Genomic DNA, 23,137 nt, shown 5'->3' with positions numbered 1-23,137 from the left:
ATTAAGAGAAATTAGGAACATTCTTGGAAAATTGATGACATTTTGGGACAAAGTCAAAGCAGTGACGGCTTCAAAGAGGATCGATCATTTGAACAAAGGAGAACACCAAGATTTGCTTTGTCATTTCGTTGGCTTGTTAAAACGTTGAAGCAGCCCTTGTCTGTTCTTTAAATTATGCTGCAATGAGAAAATAAGGAGCTTTAAGGTCTTTGATCAAACAGAATTTTCACATATTATGAATTTCTCAATAACCTCAAAACCTTAAGCAATTAGTAACTTTTTTGTTGTTTTTTCTTGTCATTTTTACTACTCTGTGAGATGTGAGTATCAATATCTAGGAAGGAACTAGTTGACTTTTAAGACTCCATTTCTAAAATTAATTACATATTTGATTCACAAAATTATGTGATAATAATAAAATACTTCATTGAAGAATTTATATTGTCTTGCTAGGAAATAGTCCATCCTTTTCCAGCGTCAATGCAATTTGAATGAATCTTTTGAATACAAATAAGATCAAAGAGTTTATCTTTTTAAAACTTGTTACTCAACAATAGACTTTTGACTTCGACAAAGTCTTAAATTTTAAAATGACCTTAACTATGTCTTGAATTTTAAAATGACTTCAACTAAGTCTTAAATTTAAAAATGACTTTATCTATGTATTGAATTTTAAAATGACTAACTATTTTGCGTAGATTGGAGGTGTTTGACTGAGTGGGAAAAGGAAATCAAATAAACCAATAGAGAAATTGTACCCTTGTTAGGATAGGAGGCAAGTGCAGATCTTAAACCACATTGGTTACTTGTTTTCTCAAAATCAGTATTTTGAACGTTGCATAGGCATCTGGGGATCAAGATGGTATGCAGAAAGAGTAGTTCGGGGGACACAGGTGTGTGGCAGATTTGCCCAAATAGAAAGCAAAAGATAAAGGAATCGGACACAAGAGATATTGCCTCACAGTTTTGACAAAACTTATCACCCAGACACAACGACAAAGAGGCCAGATTATTCAGTCTAATAATTTAATTTTTTTATAAAAATATTTTAAAATGGAAAACAAGAGAGAACATAGTTCTCGCACCTCCTGAAGACTATTCTTTCCTAAAGTTACATGTGAACACCACATTTAAGCTATCTCGAACTTTAACCTCTCTATTTCCTCAAGACAGAAAATTGTTTTGTTGGTATGATGGGTGGACTTTAGCCTGAAAAGGCCCCAGGCAATTGCCACCAATCAACACTAATGCAGCATTCACCGTTTCCCAGCAGGTTTCCTAGCAGGGATATCCTCCTCATCTGACTCGACATCTCCATACTCCCACATCGCGCGTCTCTTTTCTCGTGCTTCTGTTTGATGCTTCTCCAATTCATCCAGAGCCTGTTGTTTCTCCTTGGGCTCCCACCTCTTCCTTTTCTCCATCCTAGCAAGTCCTTCCTGAAAATTATGCAGGTCCCTTGTTAGAACACCACCAGCAACAAAAAAACAAACATAACACTAGATATTTTAAAACCCAACTCAACCAGAAAAAAGAGAGGATAATCTAGGTAAACCTTAAAGTTTTTAATCAATTGGAACGACACAAATGGATTGAACAGCCAAATGCAATGTACTGCTTCTCTACTGTAGTCCAACGAAACAAGTTTGGCGGGGAAGAGGGTAGTGAACAAAAAGAACCTAGTGGCTATAGAAAAACCCATAGAATTCAAAACCAATAGAAATGAGTAAAATAATTACTAATATAAAAGCAGCTATAATTTCGAACCTTGAGCAAAGTAGCATTCACACTGACATCACTTTCAGGATCAACCAAAGTCACCAAAAAGATTGTCCCTGTTCCTTGACCCTTAACTTTTCCACCTGAAGTGTCTTTCTCCTCGATGACAGCTCCAAATTCCTTTGGCCCACTTAGAAGAAGCTCACTTAGCCGGTATGCCGCCTCCTGACCATAATCATCTTCTAGCCCAGGAACTTTAACATGGGCAAGACTACAGAGCTGAGCAAGACCAGGACTGGAGGACACAGATGCTTCAAGAGGCCGCAACTGACTGTACGAAACAACTTCTTGGTTTCCATAATCAACATAGAAAACTTCAAACTTGTCTTTGGAAGATTCCACAGCACCGCGAGGGGCATTGACAATCTTGAACATATTTTGAAGTAGTGAAAAATCAGAAAAAGAATATGATATGACAAGCAAAAATATAACATAATAAATCACTTATATCCTACAGAAGACATGAAACGTCTAAAACCTACAGTAATGACCCAACAGAAATATGCATGCATTGGATTGACTAAAGAAAAAAAGGCCTAGGGGACGACTAGATGATCAACAAAGATCGATTCGAGACAAGTGCAACAGACCAGAGAAGCTCCAACACGAAGTAATGAATTGTTCAAAGAGCTAGCAACGTTGCATGAACAGGTATATATATATATGTGTGTGTGTGTGTGTGTGTGTGCGCGCGCGCGCGCGTAGTACCAAAGAAAACACTAAATTACCTAGCAATGTTTATGTGATGACAAGAGGAGTAGTACAGTTTAAGCAACTAGTTCATTTGATTAATGGAAAAACATATTGTAATTTGCATGATACGTGAAAAAGTAGCAAGTGTAATATTTTGAAGTGAAAAGCAGCAAATTGGAATTTTGAAGATTAACGGTTTGTCCTCATACTAGTAATTCCCATTCAAATTATAGAGTACACAAAGTTAGGGGACTCAGTAATTCAAGTCATATCTTCAACTATTTAAAGGCTTATGGAACTACATAAATAAAATTAAGTAAGAGATATAGAATTATTGGATCACATACCATTGCTCGGTTCCATGAATTATCAGCACTGAATTGAGCAAGAACAGTATCACCCTTCTTGGGATTAAAGGCACCAATTACAGGAGCCTCCTGAAGATTTAGTGAAGCAAGTTGCTTTTGAATGGTGGCTACTTTCTGGTCGGAAACCAGCTGAACGTAAAATTTACCCCCACCCAAAATTTCAGTGACAGTGACCTGAGAACATAAGCGTGTAAAAGTATAGAAGTCAAACAATCATAAGAAGAAATAGTATTCACAATGAATCCAGATGGTAAATTATGACAAACAATTAGGGATGGCAATGGGCCGGGCCGGGCCGGGGCGGTTGCGGGGCAAACCCACTTAAACCCTTTAAGATCTCAACCCGCCCCGCTCCACCCCACATAACACATTTTGTTGTTTCCAACCCGCCCCGCCCCACCCCGCAAAAACCCGCCCCATCCCACATATTTTGTAAAAAGCATTTCAAATAATAGGCTCAGTAAGTTTTCAACTTAAGAAATTAAAATTTTGTTAGCTGTTAATCGCTAAAATTAATATGTTATAACATTATTTTAACATTACAGTTTCTTAGCCATTCAAAACAGTTTACGTAAAGAAATTATTTTAATAAATAATGCTCTATCACTCTTATAACATGTAAGAAGTTCAATTAAGTTTGAACCACATGAAATCACATATACCCGCAACCCACCCCGCCCCACATTAATTTTAAAAAAACCCACTTCAACCCGCCCTGCATCCCACCTGCCCCGCACAACCTTAAACCCGCCCCGCCCCGCATAGCCTTAAACCCACCCAGCCCCGCATCCGCCCCATTGCCATCCCTACAAACAATAACTAACTGAGAAGCACTAGATCTAATTACATTACCTTCACCTCTTCCTTTTGGCGTCTTTCAGCTGCTCCACCACTGACAACTTCCTCTCCCTCGACATAATTCTCCCATATCTATATTGAGGCACTTGTTAATAAATAGTAAAGAACAAATACATGACTAATAAGTATAACAGATCTTGATCTTGCCTTCAATTTCTGCCTTTTGGCAGCCTGTTCAGCTTGCATGAGGAGGTGAACTTCTGGGATTCTATCAGCTCCAAAAGAAGTTTGAAGTCTTGCTAAACCAGCTTCCAGTAGGGTCACTGCCACATTAGATCTTGATTCCCATAATGTTCCAATGAAAGTCCCTGTTCTATCAACTGTTTCTACCTCGATCTATGTAGAAGGCAATAGGAAAGAAATAAGAGAGATTCATATGTAACACAATACAATGTAAGAAAGAAACAATATTACCTCGACATCTCTCTGCATTATCTTCCGCCTCATCAAGGCAATGGCTTCCTCAGAGTACGGTTCATCACGACCTGGGCATCTCACTCCAGAAATAGAGAAAGCAATGCTGCAAGTCTCCTTGGGAATGAACAGTTTGAATCTATGACCACTGAGGACATACTCTACTACAGCAGACATCCTCCTGTTACGCTGCAAGAAAGGCAAGAAATCTCTAGCTTTCTTTGACGCTGCCTGAAAGTATAACAGAAAGATTAGTTGTTCCCTAGTGTCACATAAAAAGAGACAACCAGTGACAATGATACTAACCGTTAGCAGGTCCGTTACATGCATCACCGGAGCTTCTTTGGGAGAATGAATGCCCTTTTTCCCAGAAGTAGCACGTGATTCCGCTGAGAGAAGCGCATCATAATAGTTTGAACGTTCTTCGAAATCACGATGTCTAACAACAGTTGCAAAACCGCGGGAAACCAAAAGCTCAGCAACATTGACTCCAGCCAACTGGTTGCCTGCAGCAGATGGAGCAGGTGATGCATCATCCCCATCTTTGGATGCCAGGAATACAGTTCCAAAATCCATCACCCTTGAATCTGCACTACTGGCAGGAGCAGCAGGCCCATCTGCCATGTTGACCTTCCGAGAGTACTCCATTGAAACATGCACCTGAAAAGATATAAGGTCAGTAATCATCTCTTTCCGATTCTGTAACTCTAAAATCAGAAGAGGAGATATCAGAAAAGATAGCAATACCTGTTTTCCAATAAGACGATTTCTCAAAAATTCCTTTGCTTCACGAGCAAATGGAGCAGGCTTCTCATCTCTACGGGGATTTCCCATTTTAGGAGACCTAATACTTGAAAGATTGACTCTTCGCTCTGCTGATGGATCTCCAAATGGCAGCGAATCATCAGCTATAACAAGACAATCTCCACTGACAACCTCAACCACCTAGAAAAAGCCAAGCACAAAGCATTAGAAGAGAGAAAGGGAGAGGAGAATAAGAAGTTAAACAACCTTTTAACTCATAGCTACCTTTCCAGTGAAATTTTGGTCATGAATAGCCTTGGAATTTGTTGCTGGAGCTACATAGTTCGTCCAGATTCTTAAACGTGTCTTTTTGGCATCAAGCTCAGCATTTTTCAGCTTCTTCTTGGCTTCACCTTCCAGCATGTTTGCACTCCAATCAACGTATTTAGCATAGCCCTATGCAAAAGGAAAGGGAAGGGCATAAACAATAGATTAGATTGACCTTAAAAGTTCTAAAACCAAAAAAAAAATGCATTTCCTTTTGTACAATTAGGAGGAACTAGACAGTCACCGTCAAGTAACTTCACTAATTGAAAATTAGAGATGAGCCTAATAAACAGTCTTTATTCTATAACTTCAATTTCATAAAAGAAAAGCTAGGTGACGAAAGTTGCGGCTAGAGAAAGTTAATACATTTAGGTGAAAGAGGATCCCTTGCTCATCCACATAAAGGAACCAAGAGATGGTACAAAATGAGAGACAGAAAATGCCCACTGAATGTAATGGCAATAAAGACTATGATGGGGAGCACTCACTAAATGCACAGGTAATAGAGACTATGATAGGAAACGGGTACATAATGCACACAGATGCATAATATTGAAGACTGCATTTGTACCAACAATGACCAGCAAAAAGAGGGCACTAACTGTGTTACTAAATGAGATATAAGCCACTTATGTTGAGCATATCAATGCATAAAATTCTGAATTACAGAAAACCTACAAGTAAATAAATAATCTTTACAAGACACAATCAACAAGAATTGCCCATCTATGGTTAAGAAAGTTTCCAATTTCATGGAGAAACGTATCATAAAAAGACACAAAGTAAACCTGTGTACCAACTACAGTGACCTTTTAACAGCTTCAGTTTCTTATTAGACACATGTTCTAAAGTATCAAAAGTAGTATGTATATCACGTACATTTTCAATAAGCTCCAATCCCAGGTCCTTTGCGGATTCTCCATCAGGGTAGTACACTGAGCCGATTAGATTGCTATACTTGTCAACACCCTCCAGGACAATTCGAACCTGTATGTTAAACTACATTAGGAAAAGGGTAAATAGGAAATACAAATCATTAAGAGGTAACAAATAGAATCTCACGTCTCTATTTAAGACACGAGTTTCAGTAAAATGCTTTGCTTCTCTGCCATAAGGATCAGGAGAAACTTCTGTTACAGATGCTGCTGAAGATGTCAACCTCTGTGCTGATGTCGGAGTTGCACGAGGTTCAGTAATTGATTCTCCATTTGGGTCATCAGAGGTAACACGAGTATTAATGACAGTTTCTGATGTTGCTCTTCGTCCCATAGTTGGTGCCTGTTTATTGAAACAAAAGGGTAAACTAACAAGATCTGGTCAAAAAGAAAATTTAACTTGTATTGCATTAACCTGTATTCCAGCAACGAACACTTGAATGAACTGGAAGTCTGGAAGCAAATACACTCGCAGCGTACTTCCATCACGAACCTGCTCAACAAATGCTTCTATAAGCTTACCTTTACTTCGCTCCAATAGACCCATTGCATCAAAGTTACTAGCATCACCAATTGCAGATGTAGGTAGATTCCTAATAGATGCCTCAGAAGCACCAGGTGCCTGAAAACAGCAGAATGCCAGGAATTACTACGCTTGCAAAAATAGGAAGCAGAAAAAACAAGCTTGATCGCAATATGTGGAACACTGAACTAAATGAACAAAGATACTATGCAAAAGATCCACCAGCCAACACAAACCACAGTGACAGGAACTACCCATAAGAGATTACAGTTTGGATTAGATCTAGACATTTAGTTGATGGTTTTTCTACTTGAAAGGATAACAAGTAAAAGGAAATGAAACAGGATCATCTGGATACCACCCACTGCTGCAGCACACATCCTGAAGTGCTACCATCAAAACTCAATACATTCTAGATTAAAATCTTGTAGCTCAAGGAGCATTGCAGAAAGAAGCAGACACTAAATGGAAAACAAACATGCTCAAAAACAGCTCGAAAGTGTAAGGGGTCAAAAAGGAGAAGTAAACGGCTTCATAGTGTTTCAGTCTGCAGAAAAATATCATCTTCCTTGGCTCAACCCATCTCATCCAAAAGAAGGTAAAATGGTGAAGTTCACAATAATTGTCCAGTAATAAAAACACATCAGAGACGATGAGAAACACACCCTACTCCAACGACCTAGACCTTGTTGCTTGGCTTGTTCTTCAGCATCTTGCAGCTGTTTTAAATAGGGATTAGCATCTTTCTGTTGACCCTGCTCCCTGACCTGGTTCCATCAAAAATAATCATTTCATGATACTAGATATAATGGGAGACAAGTCACCTGAGAAACAGAGAAATTAACACCAATCCAACCTTGGCCCAGCCTGCAGCAACAACTAGCATGGAAACGTTTTTGTCACCAAGAAAAACAGTGCCATATTCTCGCCCTATGGAAGGTACAGCATATTCCACCTTGAAAGTGACCTCCTAAAGAATAAAAAGGATGCATTTAAATCTAATACTACTAAAAGAAGAATATATATATATAGAGAGAGAGAGGATCAATGCAAGGACACCTTTCCAATGCAAAGCTTCCTCAAGAAGTCTCTGCTTTGCCATGCAAATGGCTCATCCACTCCACCACGACGAGCCTACAAGTGGAAAGCCAGAATGAGTAATGAAAAAAGAGATACAAATATAGGAGCAATTTGAAAATATGGATCATAAAAAAGATAAGGTTTATTAGTGCATGTCATACCAATCGAGGAGCCATTAGAGATCCTAAGGTAATAGATTTTTCAGGGGGGATTTCAGCCTTGGAACTACCCATTATAACCAAACTGTCACCAGAGGGAACAGCTTTCACTCTTCCCTTCAACCATCCTGTTGATGCCATTTCAACTGCTAAATGCCTGAGATTAACAATCCAAGTGAGGAACAAAATTCAATCGAGGCAGGAATCGTACTGCTGAAACCAAGTGAAAAGTTCTCATCAACCAGGTAGACATGCAAAAACAAAATAAGCCACAGCCACACTTTTCGAGGGCCCTCTCTTTTGGTAAAGAAAAATCAAAACCTTTAATATGAGTAAGGCCGAATAACTAAAGATTTGGTAGAATAACAAGATCTTACATGGACAAAGTAAATGAAATCAAAACAAAAAAGATGAATTTTGTTATAGATCTCTGCGGAAGTAAAGTTGTTGAAATTGCTAAATAAAATAACAGCCAACTTAATTATGTTCTATAGATTTCAACTTATCTTTCATAACATCTAACCATAACTACTACTTCAAATGACTCGTGAAAATGAAACTAGATCATTGTCAATTCCCAAGTCAATTTCTAACACAGGTAGATATACCAAATAATCATCCAAAATAGAAAGTTTACTTTGTCTTTGAGACTTTCTTAATGCTACTTTTGGGGGTTCATCTACTATTGTTCTTAGGTTGTACAACTACTTCACGAACAACAATTTTTGAAAAAGAAGTGCTGTATAGAGGAACTTGCACCCTAAATTCTTTAATTTTCACATCACGTGGTTCATCACTACCACTAACTTCACCATTCTCAATGAACCCAACATTTCTAGTTTCAACAATGCTCGTACTGTGATTAGGACAGTAAAATTTATACCCCTTTGATTTTTCTGGATAACCAATAAAGAAACCACTAATTGTTTTTTAATCCAATTTCTTTTCTTGTAGATGATTCGCTGGGCAACCTCAAACATGCAGGTGCCTTAAACTAGGTTTCCTTCTGATCCAAAGTTCAAAAGGTGTTTTTCGGTCTTTCTTACTAGGTAACCTATTTAACAAATACACAACCGTTTTACAAGCATACCTATACAGTGAGATGGGTAAAGATGAACTACTTAACATACTCCTACATACTCCTGATTAAATCATTTGATGCACGATTATGCCTTTCTACCACTGTTTGTTGTGGGGTCTAGCATTATGCATTGAGGATGTATGCCAGTGTCAAATAATTTAGCAAATGGACAAAGATGTTGTCCAGTTTCATCATATGCTCCATCATACTCACCACCTCTATTTGACCTTACTATTTTCACCTTTTTATCTAGTTCTCTTTCAACATCATTAATAAATAACTCTAACATATTTATTGCAGGAGATTTTTCATGCAACAAATAGGCATATCTATAATGTGAAAAGTCATCAATAAAAGTGATAATTATTTTTCTTTATTGAAAGGAGGGCAAAGGGTCAAATATGCCCCTAAACTATGCAAAATGAAATAGATTTTCCCTCCGTTAATAATAAGGGACAACTATACCCTCCTCGCTAAAATTAGCCACATTTCCCCTTATTTTCAAACAACGAAAGCCTAGCACTCGATGATGCCATATGTCAGGATTAATCTATTTAAACGAGCATAAATATGAACCTTTTGCATAGTTCAGGGGCAAATTTGATCTTTCTCCTTAATTTTGGATTTTAGATTGCCTTTTTTTATTATTCCACCTTTCTCTCTTCCCTCCACTACCTCTACCGTCAATCATTCTTTCTTCCTCCTTTGTCCCATATGCAGCTATACACCTGCATTAAATTGGTACTCCCTCCGTTTCACAAAGAATGGTCTAAATTGACTTGGCACGGAGTTTAAGAAAATAAAGAAGACTTTTGAATCCTATGGGCCTAAATTAAAGTTATGTCAAATGTACAAAATTGTCCTTTAATCTTGTGCCCTTAAACATGTCACGTGAAAAGCTGAAATTAAAATGTTACCAAAAAAAGAAAGAGGTCATTCTTTTTGAATCATACTAAAAAAGAAAGGAGGTCATTCTTTTTTAAACGAATGGAGCATTATTTGTTGCATATTCAAGTCGTTTAGCATATTCCCTCCTAGTGGTGGAGGTGATGGTGGGGTGGCGTGGAAAGGGAAAAGGAAGTGGAAGAGAAGATGGTGGTGAAGGTAATGGTGACAATGTTGGTAGGGAGAGAAGAAGGATGGAGGAATAAAGAGTGATTGCTGATAGAGGTAGTGGCAAGGAGGGAGAAAAAAGGAACAAAAAGAATTAAAAAGTCAAAACTAAGGAGAAGGTTCAAATTTACCCCTAAATTATGCGAAAGGTTCAAATTTGTCCTCCGTTTAAAAAAATTAATCATTAATCGCAAACACATGGCATCATCGGGTGCTATTTCGTTGTTTGAAAATAAGGACAAAATTAGCTCATTTTAGTAACGACGAGTCACTCCACTCCATAAATATTATGCACATATTCTTCTGTGATTTTCCATACCTTTTGGTGTCAAAAATGTGCACAGCTAGTAGGGTTGTGCCAATTTTAGCAGATTTGACCCTAACCATCAACGGAGAGTAAATTTGTCCATTTTCCACAGTTCAAGTGCAAATTTAACCATTTGTCCTTGAAAGAATTTACTTCAAAATGACCACATATGTTGGTGTGTATAATTTCTAGAAGCTTTGTGCTTATGTGGCTCTTTTCCCTGTTTGTTTGGTTTGTTCTTCTCTAATACAATTGACATCAAATATTATAGTTCCATAAAATTCAAATTTGGAAGGATTTCTTTCTTTCTTTGGATGTGTGACCTAAAGGTTCATGCAACAAGTAAGCATTGTGTTCATTCACCAAACCACGTTTAGATCCAACATTATGATGCACAGTTGAAAGGATTTTGTCAAGTAGACTATCAAGATTTGGTTTGTACAAACCATCACAACAAATACTCGAACCAATGAGATGATTATATGCTTAAACAAACTAGAGCATTCATTGTCTAAATTTAAAAAGTATTCAACTTTCCTAACTTAGACATGAAAATTGGATTTCTTGAAGAAAAAAAGGGTACATAATAGGTTCCAAACAAGTTTAAGTGATGCTAGTATCTAGAACTAAACTTAAAAGTCTCGATAGCTTCAAATAGAGTGTTCACTTTATTCTCCATGTACCCAAATCTTTCATTTTGATTTATGATCTTGGTTGTAAGGAATTCTTGCATTATGTTAGAACCCCAAAGTCAATCCACCAAGTACTGTAAGGTACTTCAATTAGATTTAATTTAAGACACGTAAAAGCACTAGGTTAACCTTTCTTCTCAAACTGAACATTACCTTTCAAGTAATATTTCTAAAAGTGCTAGGTTCTCAATGGAAACGACACTTAACATTCATGTGTTCTTTCTTACGTAATTGGAGAGATGACTTGTTACATTATGTTGCCTCTATTTACCCTTGTCGTGTTTTTGTCCTCTTTTTAGCTCCTTGATGGCTGATAAGGTTAATGAAGTGAGTTTTTTTACTCTTTAGCCTTGTTTCCTCCAACACCAACATTTAGTGCATTTCATGCACATTCCATTGGTCTTTCATGATATAGTAGTTCATTTAGAAAGGCCTAAACAATAATGAGTTAATGATGAATTTCACAAGGAAATTCTCATCTACCTCCATTTCCAAGGTCTTAAGTCTTATTGTTATATTTGTCAGTTCAATGACGTGCTCATGCATGGTACAAAACCATAAACTTCATGACCGTCAAGGTACCCATTAGTGTCCTGACAAGAGATTTATCAGTTGTTTAGAAGCATTCATCCACAAGTTTCAAAATCTATCTAGCACTTCCAGTTTTGGAAAGAGTTTTGTTTTCTTTGAATAGGTAACAACTAAGTATTGGTTACCAATACTTGGGAACCAAAAAAACTCTCTACAAAAGAAAGTGCAAAACAGAAAATAACAAAAACAAGGTGAGACGGGATACAATTCTAACATGAATCAAAAACTAGGATTGTCTATGTGTCTTCAGGATATGACTTTATACACCAAAAAAAATAGCAGAACACCACTGAGCTTGATCTTCCATATGGTGCTACTTTTATTCTCAAAACATCCGCAATTCCTTTCATTCCAAATGGTCCACCAAATATGCGCCGGAATCAACCCCCAATTTCTTCTGCTCATTGCCCAGACTCCTTTTGCTCTTAGCCCCAACGCCGCCTCATCCCAGTTTTGGAAAGAGTTAGTCTTAATGTTGCTCGTAATATTCATTCAATTAACATTAGGCTTATGACTTAAATGGTAGATCGGTCCCAATGCTACTTCCAATAACAGCAATTGGCTTCTCATTATACAGTGCGGAATCAAGATCTAACACTCCAACATGGAATTTGATCTATTCACATCAATGTTGGAAGTTAAGTTAGCGTATCAAATTGTAGTTTCCTTAGGTAGCCACCGATCTACGGTTATCCTTAAACTTCCGTGCTTGGTGGAGAAGAAGCGAACAAAAGGCGCTCGCTCGTTGTCTTGTTCTCTATCGCGAACAAGGATCGTTTACCATTTCGGTTAGATTGGAGAAAGATTTTCTGAGAACACATTCCCCGTATCAAGGGAAGGTCATAACAAAAGCAGAGTGTGAACGAAGAGCAAATGCTACAAATAAAATATGTTAATTTGTTAATGTTTTGAGTTATAACCCAAACATACTATCAGATTAAAAAATTGTATATTTATTATTAAATGTATAGTCATATTCTCCTTTGGGAAAAATATGAAAGTACAAATTTAGACATGCTCAATAAAATTAAAACATTATTCGATAATCTATAATGCGCCAATTAGTAATATTTACTATCATTGATATAAAACAAACTAATGGCACATTAACCTCAATTTACCAATTTTTTTTAAAAAAAACTAATGGCACATTAAAATTATCAATGTGAAATTCAACAATAATAAGAACAAACGATTAACCATATAGCATTTCTTGAATATCTTGAGCAAAAGTTCTTGAACTTTCTAGTTCTGAGAAACTGTTTTCTCTCCTTTGGATTACCTTCTTCCTCGCGTTAATCGATAAAAATAACTATGAATTGCAATTGAGAGAGGACTAGTTTCTAAAAACCACTTTATACTCCAATTACACATAAAGTAAATCACTAAGCTACTCTCTTCTTAATGTGCAACTGTGAATTCATTATGAGTATTTATATATAGCAGGATTGTACAAGCACAATGTGTGTCATGTTGACGAGGCATGCACGCTAAACCATGTCATGCTTACTTGCCAAAATTTATCAGCCACATTATCGTACATTGTGAATGGATACCATCTAATCATGGAACAGTCACATAATTTGTCACCTTCCATCAATGGGGAGTTATTCAATTCTGTTACAAAGTTGTGCTATAAATTCTAACCAATACACTTTTATCAGCCCTTTTATTTATTAAACCCAATTTAAACACATGAAACATATATCTTACAGAGTGAAAAGCAAATCTTCAAACCAGTGGTTTGATTAAACCCAATTTAAATACATGGAACATATATCATACAGAGTAAACAACAATTCTTCAATTCAGTGATTTGAATTCATTAAACAACTGAGGAAAAAAAAGCATCACATGTAAAAACATACAAAGGATTGCATCGGCGATACATTCAATTGTAAAAGTAAGTTGATTTGATGCATAAACAAATGAAAGCATCAATTAAGCATGAACGATCCGACAGCATACCTGAATGACTAGCGCTGAATGGATCGACTGTAGACGGAGGAAAAGAGAGAAAGCAGAGTAACGTACGGATCTAAAAGCAAATCAGCTACCAAATCATGTGAATTGGATTGCTTCAGAACAACGGTTAACGGAATCCGGCCAGAAACGAGAATGCAGACGCTGTGTTCGGTGGCGGGCGGCGGATCGAATGAGGAGAATTTTTTAGATGAAAATCCGTAACTGTAGAGTAGAGTGCCAATTTATATGTGAGCCCAATATAGAAGAGGGGAAGGGGCAGTGAAAAGAAGATTCACCTCCTTTTTGGGTAAAATTACTTAAAGTGCCAGTAGTAGTTTAAAATCTAGTAAAAGAAGGTTCTAATTTGATTAAAAGAAAATGACTGTACTTGGACCTGATTAGGACAGGCGGATTTTCCTTTTTTTTGTGACGACGACGACGGAGGGCCACGTGCAATAATCCACCAATAAACTCCTGCAACGTCACTATGGAAATGTTGCTGTTGCCAAGTCAGCACCGTGGTTTTTTTTTAAGAAAAAGAGTTAAAAGTTTTACTTTAAATCCCATCTCCAATTGTTTTTAGTGTTGATTTGTGCAGACTTGCTTTAATCGTTGAAGTTCTGAAAAAGTTTTATTAGTCCCTCAATTTACTTTCCTTGTTTGGTTAGTCTAAAAAATGAATAATGATTTACTAATTTTAAAATATTCATTTTATTTTTAATAAAATAATTTCTAATCACATAAATATTGATGACTCATTTAAGATCATAAGTCTCATAAAAAAAAAAATTAATTTCGTGTCAAATCCAACACATATAAATTGAGACAGAGAAAGTACTAAACGGAAGTCCGAAGAATTAGACAAAATATTCATTGGGTCAAAAATAACTTTGACTACTGAATGGTTATTCGGCACATTTTATTTTCAGCCGAAGTGCATTTAGTTGCACTAATACTTATCTTCCTTCTTCAGTTTTTTTGCTTCTTATTTTCTTCTTAGCTTCTTTCTTCTTCTTTTAGCTTAATTAAACCTTCTTTAAACGGTCGACTTTAAAATTTGATTTGTCGTAGACATAAATTATTTCGAGTGATTTAATCAAAACACTTGAAACATTGAGATGAACTTATATCTAAAATTTGAGACTATTTAGAAGAGATTTTGAGTTGATCGGGATTGAAAAACTCCATTAGCCATTAAAACTTCTTCAAAGCTCGATTCTAAAATTCAACGTGCCGCAAATGAAAATCATTTCATGAATAATATATCAAGACTCAAACATTAAAAGGAACTCATATCTAAAATTTGAAACATTTTAGAGGATATTTGAGTTGATCGAGATTGAGAAAAATATGTATATGAAAAATATTGCATAAACAGCATATATGAATGTATATACATCTCTAATATATAGCTATACATATATAAACAATAAATATATATAATTGTATATAGATCTCTGATATATGATTATAATATATTACATACATATACGGTTGTATACTATTTATGCAATATGATACATTACATATACGTGTGGCCTTTTGTTGAGAAAAAATTCACATGTAGTAAGAAGCCCAAAACGATTCTCCAAATAATTTGGCCCACTTGTGCTGAAGCTTGGTACAATAAATACGTGTAGTGAATTGTCGATTTCTATTTGAAAACCTTGGTCTATTTTTTTAAAAAACTAATCTTACACAGATATTATGTTCATAAGGCAGTGCCATTGAATAATATTTCCACATAAGACTCTACCTTCTTCCATCTTTCGATCATTCCACAACTCACGATTGCATTTGGTCGTGACAAAATTTTAAATGGTTTTTAATCTCTGTATGTATATATCCTAATGGTATTTGAATTTTCTTAATTTAATTTGCTTCTAAACCAATCTTATTTCATGTTTCCTAATTTTCTGAATAGTTATGGAGTGGAAAGAGCTGCAAAAGAAGATCGATGGGTGACAGAAAAGGGGGAAGAGAAATGGTAAAGAGGTGAAAGTCTGGACCCTGGAATGGGAGAACACTGGAAGTGTTGAATTATAGTGGAATATGGGTGTCATCTCCATCCCTTTTTATAGTAAAATCTAAGGATTTACCGGTATAACATTCAATAAATTGATGAAAACATTTGTTTTTGTTTCCTTTTACTCGTAAAAAAACAGAGATAGTAAAACGATCACGATAAATATTGCCTCTCAGTTCTGATAAAATTTAACACATCCCTGATGTAAGAACGACAAAGGAGGCCGGTTTATTCAGTCATATAAATTTTAAAAAATTAAGAAAAAAAGGGGGAAAAAAGAAAGAGAACAAAATTTCTCACCTCCTGAAGTCTCTCTCTCTCTCTCCTAAAGTTACATGTGAACAACACATAAAGCTAACTCAAACTTTCACCTCTCTATTTCTCTAGACAGCAATTGTCTGATTTTTAGGCGGATAAACCCCCCATCCAAATTTTGTCAATTGCCACCAGTTTAACTCTGTTGCAGCATTCACCGTTTCCCAGCAGGTTTCCTAGGGATATCCTCCTCATCTGACTCGACATCTCCATACTCCCACATTGCAAACCTCTTTTCTCGTGCTTCTGTTTGATACTTCTCCAATTCATCCAGAGCCTGTTGTTTGTCCTTGGGCTCCCACCTCTTCCTTTTCTCCATCCTAGCAAGTCCTTCCTGAAAATTTTATAGGTCCCTTGTTATAACACCGCCAACAGAAAAAAAAAACATAATGCTTAAAGGGACAGAGGAAAATGGCAGCACTAGGAATTTCAAACCCAACTCTACCAGATAAAAGATGGTCTAACTAAATGGAATTTGAACAGCCAAATACAAGGCACTGCTTTACTATGATATTGTAGGGGGGTACTGAACAGGGACCTAGTGGCTATTGAAAAACTCAGCAGAATCCGAAAGAAATAGAAATGAGTAAAATAATGTTGAATCGTAATTAAAATAAAAGTGGCTATTAATTTCGAACCTTAAGCAAGGTAGCATTTATGCTGATATCACTTTCAGGATCAACCAAAGTCACCAGAAAGACTGTTCCTGTTCCTTGACCTTTAACTTTTCCACCTGAAGCATCTTTCTCCTCAATAACAGCTCTAAATTCCTTTGGCCCACTTAGAAGAAGTTCACTGAGCCGGTATGCTGCCTCCTGACCATAATCATCTTCTAGCCCAGGAACTTTAACATGAGCAAGACTGCAGAGCTGGGCAAGACCAGGACTGGAGGACACAGATGCTTCAAGAGGCCGCAACTGACTGTATGAAACAACTTCTTGGTTTCCATAATCAACATAGAAAACTTCAAACTTGTCTTTGGAAGATTCCACAGCACCGCGAGGGGCATTGACAATCTTAAACATATTTTAAAGTGAAAAATCAGGAAAAGAATATGATATGACAAGCAAACATATAACACAATAAAATCACCTATATCCTTCAGAAGATATGAAGCTTCAATAATCTACAATAATGACCCAACAAAGAACTGCATTGGATTAACTATAGAAAAAAGGCTTATGGGACACAACTAGATGGTGAACAAAGTTCAATTCATTAGACAAGAGCAGCAGCAAGACCAAGTAAGGTATTTTTAAAGAGCTAGGGACATCACATGAGCAGGGATTTACTTATAATATATATGTGTAAGTGTCAAACCAAGCACTAGATTAACTTATACAGTTTATGTGATGACAAAAAGAGTAGTACAGTTCAAGCAATAAGTTAATTTGATTGGAATGGAAAAGCACACATTCCAACTTTCTTTGAATACATAAAAAGTAGCAACTGTAATGTTTCAAGTGAAATGTCCCAAATTGTATTTAGAAGATTTAACGGTTTGACTTCATACAACTATCCAAACTGGTAATTTACATTCATATTATAGAATACAAAAAGTTAGGGTACTCAGTAATTCAAGTCATATCTTCAACTGTTTAAAGGCTTATGGATCTACGTAAATAAAATAAAGTAAGAGTAATAAAATTATTGGATCACATACCATTGCTCGGTTCCATGAATTATCAGCACTGAATTGAGCAAGAACCATATCACCCTTCTTTGGATTAAAGGCACCAATGACAGGAGCCTCCTGAAGATTTAGAGAAGCAAGTTGCTTCTGAATGGCGGCTACTTTCTGGTCGGAAACCAACTGAACGTAAAATTTACCCCCACCCAAAATTTCAGTGACTGTGACCTGAGAACATAATCATGTAAAAGTATAGAAGTCAGAAAATCATAACACAAAATAGTATTCACAATGCATCCAGATGGTAAATTATGACAAACAATAGTTAACTGAGAAGCACTAGATCTAATTACATTACCTTCACCTCTTCTTTTTGGCGTCTTTCAGCTGCTCCACTACTGACAACTTCCTCTCCCTCGACATAATTCTCCCATATCTATATCGAGGCACTTGTTAATAAATAGTAAAGAACAAATTCATGACTAATAAGTATAACAGATCTTGCTCTTGCCTTCAATTTCTGCCTTTTGGCGGCCTGTTCAGCTTGCGTGAGGAGGTGAACTTCAGCGATTCTATCAGTTCCAAAAGAAGTTTGAAGCTTTGCTAAACCAGCTTCCAGTAGGGTCACCGCCACATTGGATCTTGATTCCCATAATGTTCCAATGAAAGTCCCTGTTCTGTCAACTGTTTCTACCTCGATCTATGTAGAAGGCAAAAAGAAAGAAATAAGAGAGAAATTCATGTGTAGCACATAACAAAACTAAGAAAGAAAAAATATTACCTCAACATCCCTCTGCATTATCTTCCGCCTCATCAAGGCAATGGCTTCCTCAGAGTAGGGCTCATCACGACCTGGGCATCTCACTCCAGAAATAGAGAAAGCAATGCTGCAAGTCTCCTTGGGAATGAACAGTTTGAATCTATGACCACTGAGGACATATTCTACAACAGCAGACATCCTCCTGTTACGCTGCAAGAAAGGCAAAAAGTCTCTAGCTTTCTTTGACGCTGCCTGAAAGTCAAACAGAAAAAATTAGTTATTCCTTAGCACCACATAAAAAGAGAGCCAGTGGCAAGGATACTAACCGTCAGCAAGTCTGTTACATGCATCACCGGAGCTTCTTTAGGAGAATGAATACCCTTTTTCCCAGAAGTAGCACGTGATTCTGCGGAGAGAAGGGCATCATAATAGTTTGAACGTTCTTCAAAATCACGATGTCTAACAACAGTTGCAAAACCGCGGGCAACCAAAAGCTCAGCAACATTGACTCCAGCCAACTGGTTGCCAGCAGCAGATGGAGCAGGTGATGCATCATCCCCATCCTTGGATGCCAGGAATACAGTTCCAAAATCCATCACCCTTGAATCTGCACCACTGGTGGGGGCAGCAGGTCCATCTGCCATGCCGACCTTCCGTGAGTACTCCATGGAAACATGCACCTGAAAGGATATAAGGTTAGTAAATCATCCCTTTCTTATTCTGTACCTCTAAAACAAGGAGAGGAGTTATCAGAAAAGATAGTAATACCTGTTTTCCGATAAGGCGATTTCTCAAAAACTCCTTTGCTTCACGAGCATAGGGAGCAGGCTTCTCTTCTCTACGAGGATTTCCCATTTTAGGAGACCTAATACTTGAAAGATTGACTCTTCGTTCTGCTGATGGATCTCCAAATGGCAGAGAATCATCAGCTATAACAAGACAATCTCCGCTGACAACCTCAACCACCTACAAAAAGCCAAGCACAAAACATTGAAGAGAGAGATGCAGAAACTAAGAAGAACTTTAAAAAAGCTTAGACTCATAGCTACCTTTCCCGTGAAATTTTGGTCATGAATAGCCTTGGAATTTGTTGCTGGAGCTACATAGTTTGTCCAGATTCTTAAGCGAGTCTTTTTGGCCTCAAGCTCGGCACATTTCAGCTTCTTCTTGGCTTCAACTTCCAGCATGTTTGCACTCCAATCAACATATTTAGCATAACCCTATGCCAAGGAAGGGGGGAGGGCATAAAGTTCAGATTAGATAGACCTTAAACGTTCTGAATATAAAATAATGTTAAACATTCCCTTTTCTAGAATTAGGAGTAACTAGCGGATCACTGTCAAGTAAGTTAACTAATAGAAAAATTAGAGACGAGTGATATGAAATTCTTTTATGCTACAACCTCAATTTCATAAAATAAAAACTAGGTAGAGAAAGTTACAGCAACAGAAAGCTAATAAACTTAGGTGAAAGAGGATCCTAATCCATAAATAAATAATCTTTACAAGAGAAAATAAACAAGAAAGGCCCATCTATGCTTAAGACAGTTTCCAATTTCTGGGAGAAACCTCACATAAAAAGACATAAAAGTATGCCTGTGTAACAATTACAGTGACCTTATAACAACTTCAGTTTCTTATTAGACACATGTTCTAAAGTATCAGCAGTAATATGTCTACCACGTACATTTTCAATAAGCTCCAATCCCAGGTCCTTTGCTGACTCTCCATCAGGGTAATACACTGAGCCAATTAGATTGCTATACTTGTCAACACCCTCCAGGACAATTCGAACCTGTATGTTAAACTGCATTAGAAAATGGTAAGCAGGAAACACAAATCATTAAGAGCTAACAAATAGAATCTCACGTCTCTATTTAAGACACGAGTTTCGGTAAAATGCTTTGCTTCTCTGCCATAAGGATCAGGTGCAACTTCTGTTACAGATGCAGCTGAGGATGCCAACCTCTGCGCTGATGTCGGAGCTGCACGTTGTTCAGTAGTTGATTCTCCATTTGGTTCATCAGAAGTAACACTAGCATTAATGACAGTTTCTGATGTTGCTCTTCTTCCCATTGTTGGTGCCTGTTCATTGAAACAACACGGTAAAACGAACTGGAAAAGTAACAAAATCTGGTCATAAAGAAAATATAACTTGTATTGCATTGACCTGTATTCCAGCAACGAACACTTGGATGAACTGGAAGTCTGGAAGCAAGTACACTCGCAGCGTACTTCCATCACGAACCTGCTCAACAAATGCTTCAATAAGCTTGCCTTTACTTCGCTCCAATAGTCCCATTGCATCAAAGTTACTAGAATCACCAATTGCAGATGGAGGAAGATCCCTAATAGATGCCTCAGAAGCACCAGGTGCCTGAAAACAGCAGTATACCAGGAATTACTACGCACACAAGAAAAGGAAGTAAAAAAAAAGCTTGATTGCAAATGTATGTGAACACTGAACTAAATGGACAAAGATACAACGCAAAAGATTCACCAGTCAACACAAATCACAGTGACAAGAGTTGCTCGAAAAAGATCAATACAGTTTAGATTAGATCTAGACATCTAGTTGCTGACCTTTCTAGTTGAAAGAATAACAAGTAAAATAATTTCTACTTATAACATAGAAGTTTATTAGTAAAACCAAGAAGGTACTGAAAAGTAATTCCTAAACAGACAGCCCCTTACAACATTCCTAGTTTACATATTTCCTGGTGAACACAAAAATTCCATATACTGATCCATACTCTAATATACTCCTTTTACACCCAAAAAAAAAAAAGAGAGAAACAAGAAAGTGAAATATAACAGGATAATCTGGATAGTGGATACCACCCACTGTCTCAACACTTATCCTGAAGTGGTAGCCATCGAAGCTCAAATAGATAAAATCCTCGTAGCACAAGGTGTTTTGCAGACAGAAGCAGACCACAAAATGGGACAACAAATATGCTTCATAACATCTAAAATTTCAAGGATAGGCAAAGAATTGAACACCAAAATGGAACAAATCTATAAAAATACATAGGCACCAAAAAGGGAGAGGTAAACGACTTCTTAATATACCAGTCAGCAGAAAATATTATCTCCCTTGGCTCAACCCCCCGACCAATCCAAAAGACAATAAAGCTTGGAAATATATTACTGTGAAGTTCACAGTATCTGATCTCAATAAGGTAAAAGCATGAAGTTCATAATATTTTCCCAATAACAAAAACATATCAGAGAATATGAGAAATATGAGAAACGCACCCTACTCCAACGACCTAGACCTTGTTGTTTGGCTTGTTCCTCAGCATCTTGCAGTGGTTTCAAATAGGGATTAGCATCTTTCTGTTGACCCTGCTCCCTGACCTGGTTCCACAAAAAATAATCATTTCATGAAGCTATATAGAGTTGGAAACAAGACAGCTGAGAAACAGAGAAATTAACACCAATCCAACCTTGGCCCAGCCTGCAGCAACAACTAGCATGGAAACGTTCTTGTCACCAAGAAAAACAGTTCCATATTCTCGCCCTATGGAAGGTACAGTATATTCCACCTTGAAAGTGACTTCCTAAAGAATAAAAAGGATGCATTTAAATTTTATACTGCTAAAAAGAGAAGATAAATAAATATATAAACAAGTTAGAATGATCAATGCAAGGACACCTTTCCAATGCAAAGCTTCCTCAAGAAGTCTCTGCTTTGCCATGCAAATGGCTCATCCACTCCACCACGACGTGCCTACAAGAAGAAAACTATAATGAGCAATGAAAAAAGAGATACAAATATAGGAGCAATTTGAAGATATGGATCATAAAAAAGGTATGGTCTATTAGTGCATGCCCTACCAATCGTGGAGCCATTAGAGATCCTAAGGTAATAGATTTTTCAGGGGGGATTTCAGCCTTGGAACTACCCATTATCACCAAACTGTCACCAGAGGGAACAGCTTTCACTCTTCCCTTCAACCATCCTGTTGATGCCATTTCAACTGCTAAATGCCTGAGATTAACATTCCAAGTTAAGAACAAAATTCGATCGAGGCAGAAACATACTGCTAACACCAAATAAGAGGTTCTCATCGATCAGGTAGACATGCAGAAACAAAATAAGGCACAGCCACACTTTTCAAGGGGCCTCTTTTGCAAAACCTTTAACATGAGTAAGGTGTAATAACTAAAGATTTTGGTAGAATAACGAGATCTTACATGGACAAAGTAAACGAAATCAAAATTTAATAAAAAAAAAACGAATTCGTATATAGATCTCTGGAAAAGTAAAAGATTGCTAAACAAAATAACCTCCAAAATCTCAGCCGTGTTAATTAAAAAAATTTAATACAGGCGAATGTCAAATCGGTCTTCTCTTAAAACATGACCATGCGGCTACTTGTTTGAACATATCAACCAATGTGAATACTCCCTAAACATACACGCAGCGAAATCCAAATCTTCAAACCAGTGATATGAATTCATTATGCATGTACGACAAAAAAAATCACATAAAAAATAACGAAACATTGAATTGCATTGGCATAACGTTCAATTGTAAAAGCAAGTTGATTTGATGCGGAAAAACATTAAATAAACACGATCCAATAGCGATACCTAAGTGATCAGCGCTGAATGGATCGAGAGAAAGCAAAGTAACGCACGGATCTGATAGCAAATAAGCTAACAAATCATGCAAAATTGAATTTCTTCGAAGACAACGGTTACCGGAATCCAACGAGGGTCGTCAATGCAGAAGCTGTGTCCGGAGGAGGACGGCGGATCAGATCGGGAAAA

General features: G+C 37.0%; 2 protein-coding genes and 1 long non-coding RNA gene across 4 annotated transcripts; 1 reads left to right on the top strand and 2 right to left on the bottom strand.

Annotated features, from left to right (window-relative positions):
* Positions 1-998: 998 nt before the first annotated feature.
* On the bottom strand, positions 999-23,131 carry LOC125860662 (ribonuclease TUDOR 1-like). 2 transcript variants are annotated; one of them, XM_049540664.1, is made up of 17 exons: positions 22,958-23,131; positions 7,883-8,036; positions 7,701-7,775; positions 7,498-7,611; positions 7,307-7,408; positions 6,534-6,740; positions 6,246-6,461; positions 6,063-6,170; positions 5,142-5,312; positions 4,860-5,057; positions 4,419-4,772; positions 4,113-4,343; positions 3,846-4,034; positions 3,693-3,770; positions 2,820-3,014; positions 1,768-2,145; positions 999-1,439 (listed from the first exon to the last, which is right to left on the bottom strand). In XM_049540664.1, exons 2-17 carry the CDS (start codon positions 8,018-8,020, stop codon positions 1,257-1,259), a joined length of 2,937 nt encoding a protein of 978 aa, XP_049396621.1. In that variant the 5' UTR covers positions 8,021-8,036; positions 22,958-23,131; the 3' UTR covers positions 999-1,256. The 2 variants fall into 2 exon arrangements, with proteins under 2 accessions (XP_049396621.1, XP_049396620.1); XM_049540663.1 differs by lacking the exon at positions 22,958-23,131 and adding an exon at positions 13,632-13,855.
* LOC125860664 (uncharacterized) lies at positions 3,841-18,292 on the top strand. Its single transcript, XR_007445866.1, has 2 exons — positions 3,841-3,890; positions 18,156-18,292. It is a non-coding gene; the product is annotated as an uncharacterized LOC125860664 (long non-coding RNA).
* On the bottom strand, positions 15,793-23,137 carry LOC125860663 (ribonuclease TUDOR 1). The gene is made up of 17 exons (XM_049540665.1): positions 22,958-23,137; positions 22,199-22,352; positions 22,017-22,091; positions 21,808-21,921; positions 21,617-21,718; positions 20,529-20,735; positions 20,228-20,443; positions 20,046-20,153; positions 19,409-19,579; positions 19,128-19,325; positions 18,686-19,039; positions 18,381-18,611; positions 18,111-18,299; positions 17,958-18,035; positions 17,633-17,827; positions 16,608-16,985; positions 15,793-16,303 (listed from the first exon to the last, which is right to left on the bottom strand). The coding sequence occupies exons 2-17, from the start codon at positions 22,334-22,336 to the stop codon at positions 16,124-16,126; spliced, it is 2,934 nt and encodes a 977-aa protein (XP_049396622.1). The 5' UTR covers positions 22,337-22,352; positions 22,958-23,137; the 3' UTR covers positions 15,793-16,123.

Source organism: Solanum stenotomum, chromosome 3 (assembly GCF_019186545.1).
Source record: "Solanum stenotomum isolate F172 chromosome 3, ASM1918654v1, whole genome shotgun sequence".
NCBI classification, from domain to species: Eukaryota; Viridiplantae; Streptophyta; class Magnoliopsida; order Solanales; family Solanaceae; genus Solanum; species Solanum stenotomum.
This window is presented reverse-complemented; position numbering and strand designations above follow the sequence as displayed.

Bases quoted from the DNA above. Each gene is read 5' to 3' on its own strand.
- LOC125860663 (XM_049540665.1), bottom strand. From the start codon at position 22,336: ATGGCATCAACAGGATGGTTGAAGGGAAGAGTGAAAGCTGTTCCCTCT. The intron at 20,154-20,227 runs GTGAGATTCTAT...TTTAACATACAG, and splicing joins CTCGTGTCTTAAATAGAGAC to GTTCGAATTGTCCTGGAGGG. The intron at 16,304-16,607 runs GTTCGAAATTAA...TAAAATTTTCAG, and splicing joins TAAATGCTACCTTGCTTAAG to GAAGGACTTGCTAGGATGGA.
- LOC125860662 (XM_049540664.1), bottom strand. From the start codon at position 8,020: ATGGCATCAACAGGATGGTTGAAGGGAAGAGTGAAAGCTGTTCCCTCT. The intron at 4,344-4,418 runs GTTAGTATCATT...TTATACTTTCAG, and splicing joins ATGTAACGGACCTGCTAACG to GCAGCGTCAAAGAAAGCTAG. The intron at 3,771-3,845 runs GCAAGATCAAGA...GCCTCAATATAG, and splicing joins CCAAAAGGCAGAAATTGAAG to ATATGGGAGAATTATGTCGA.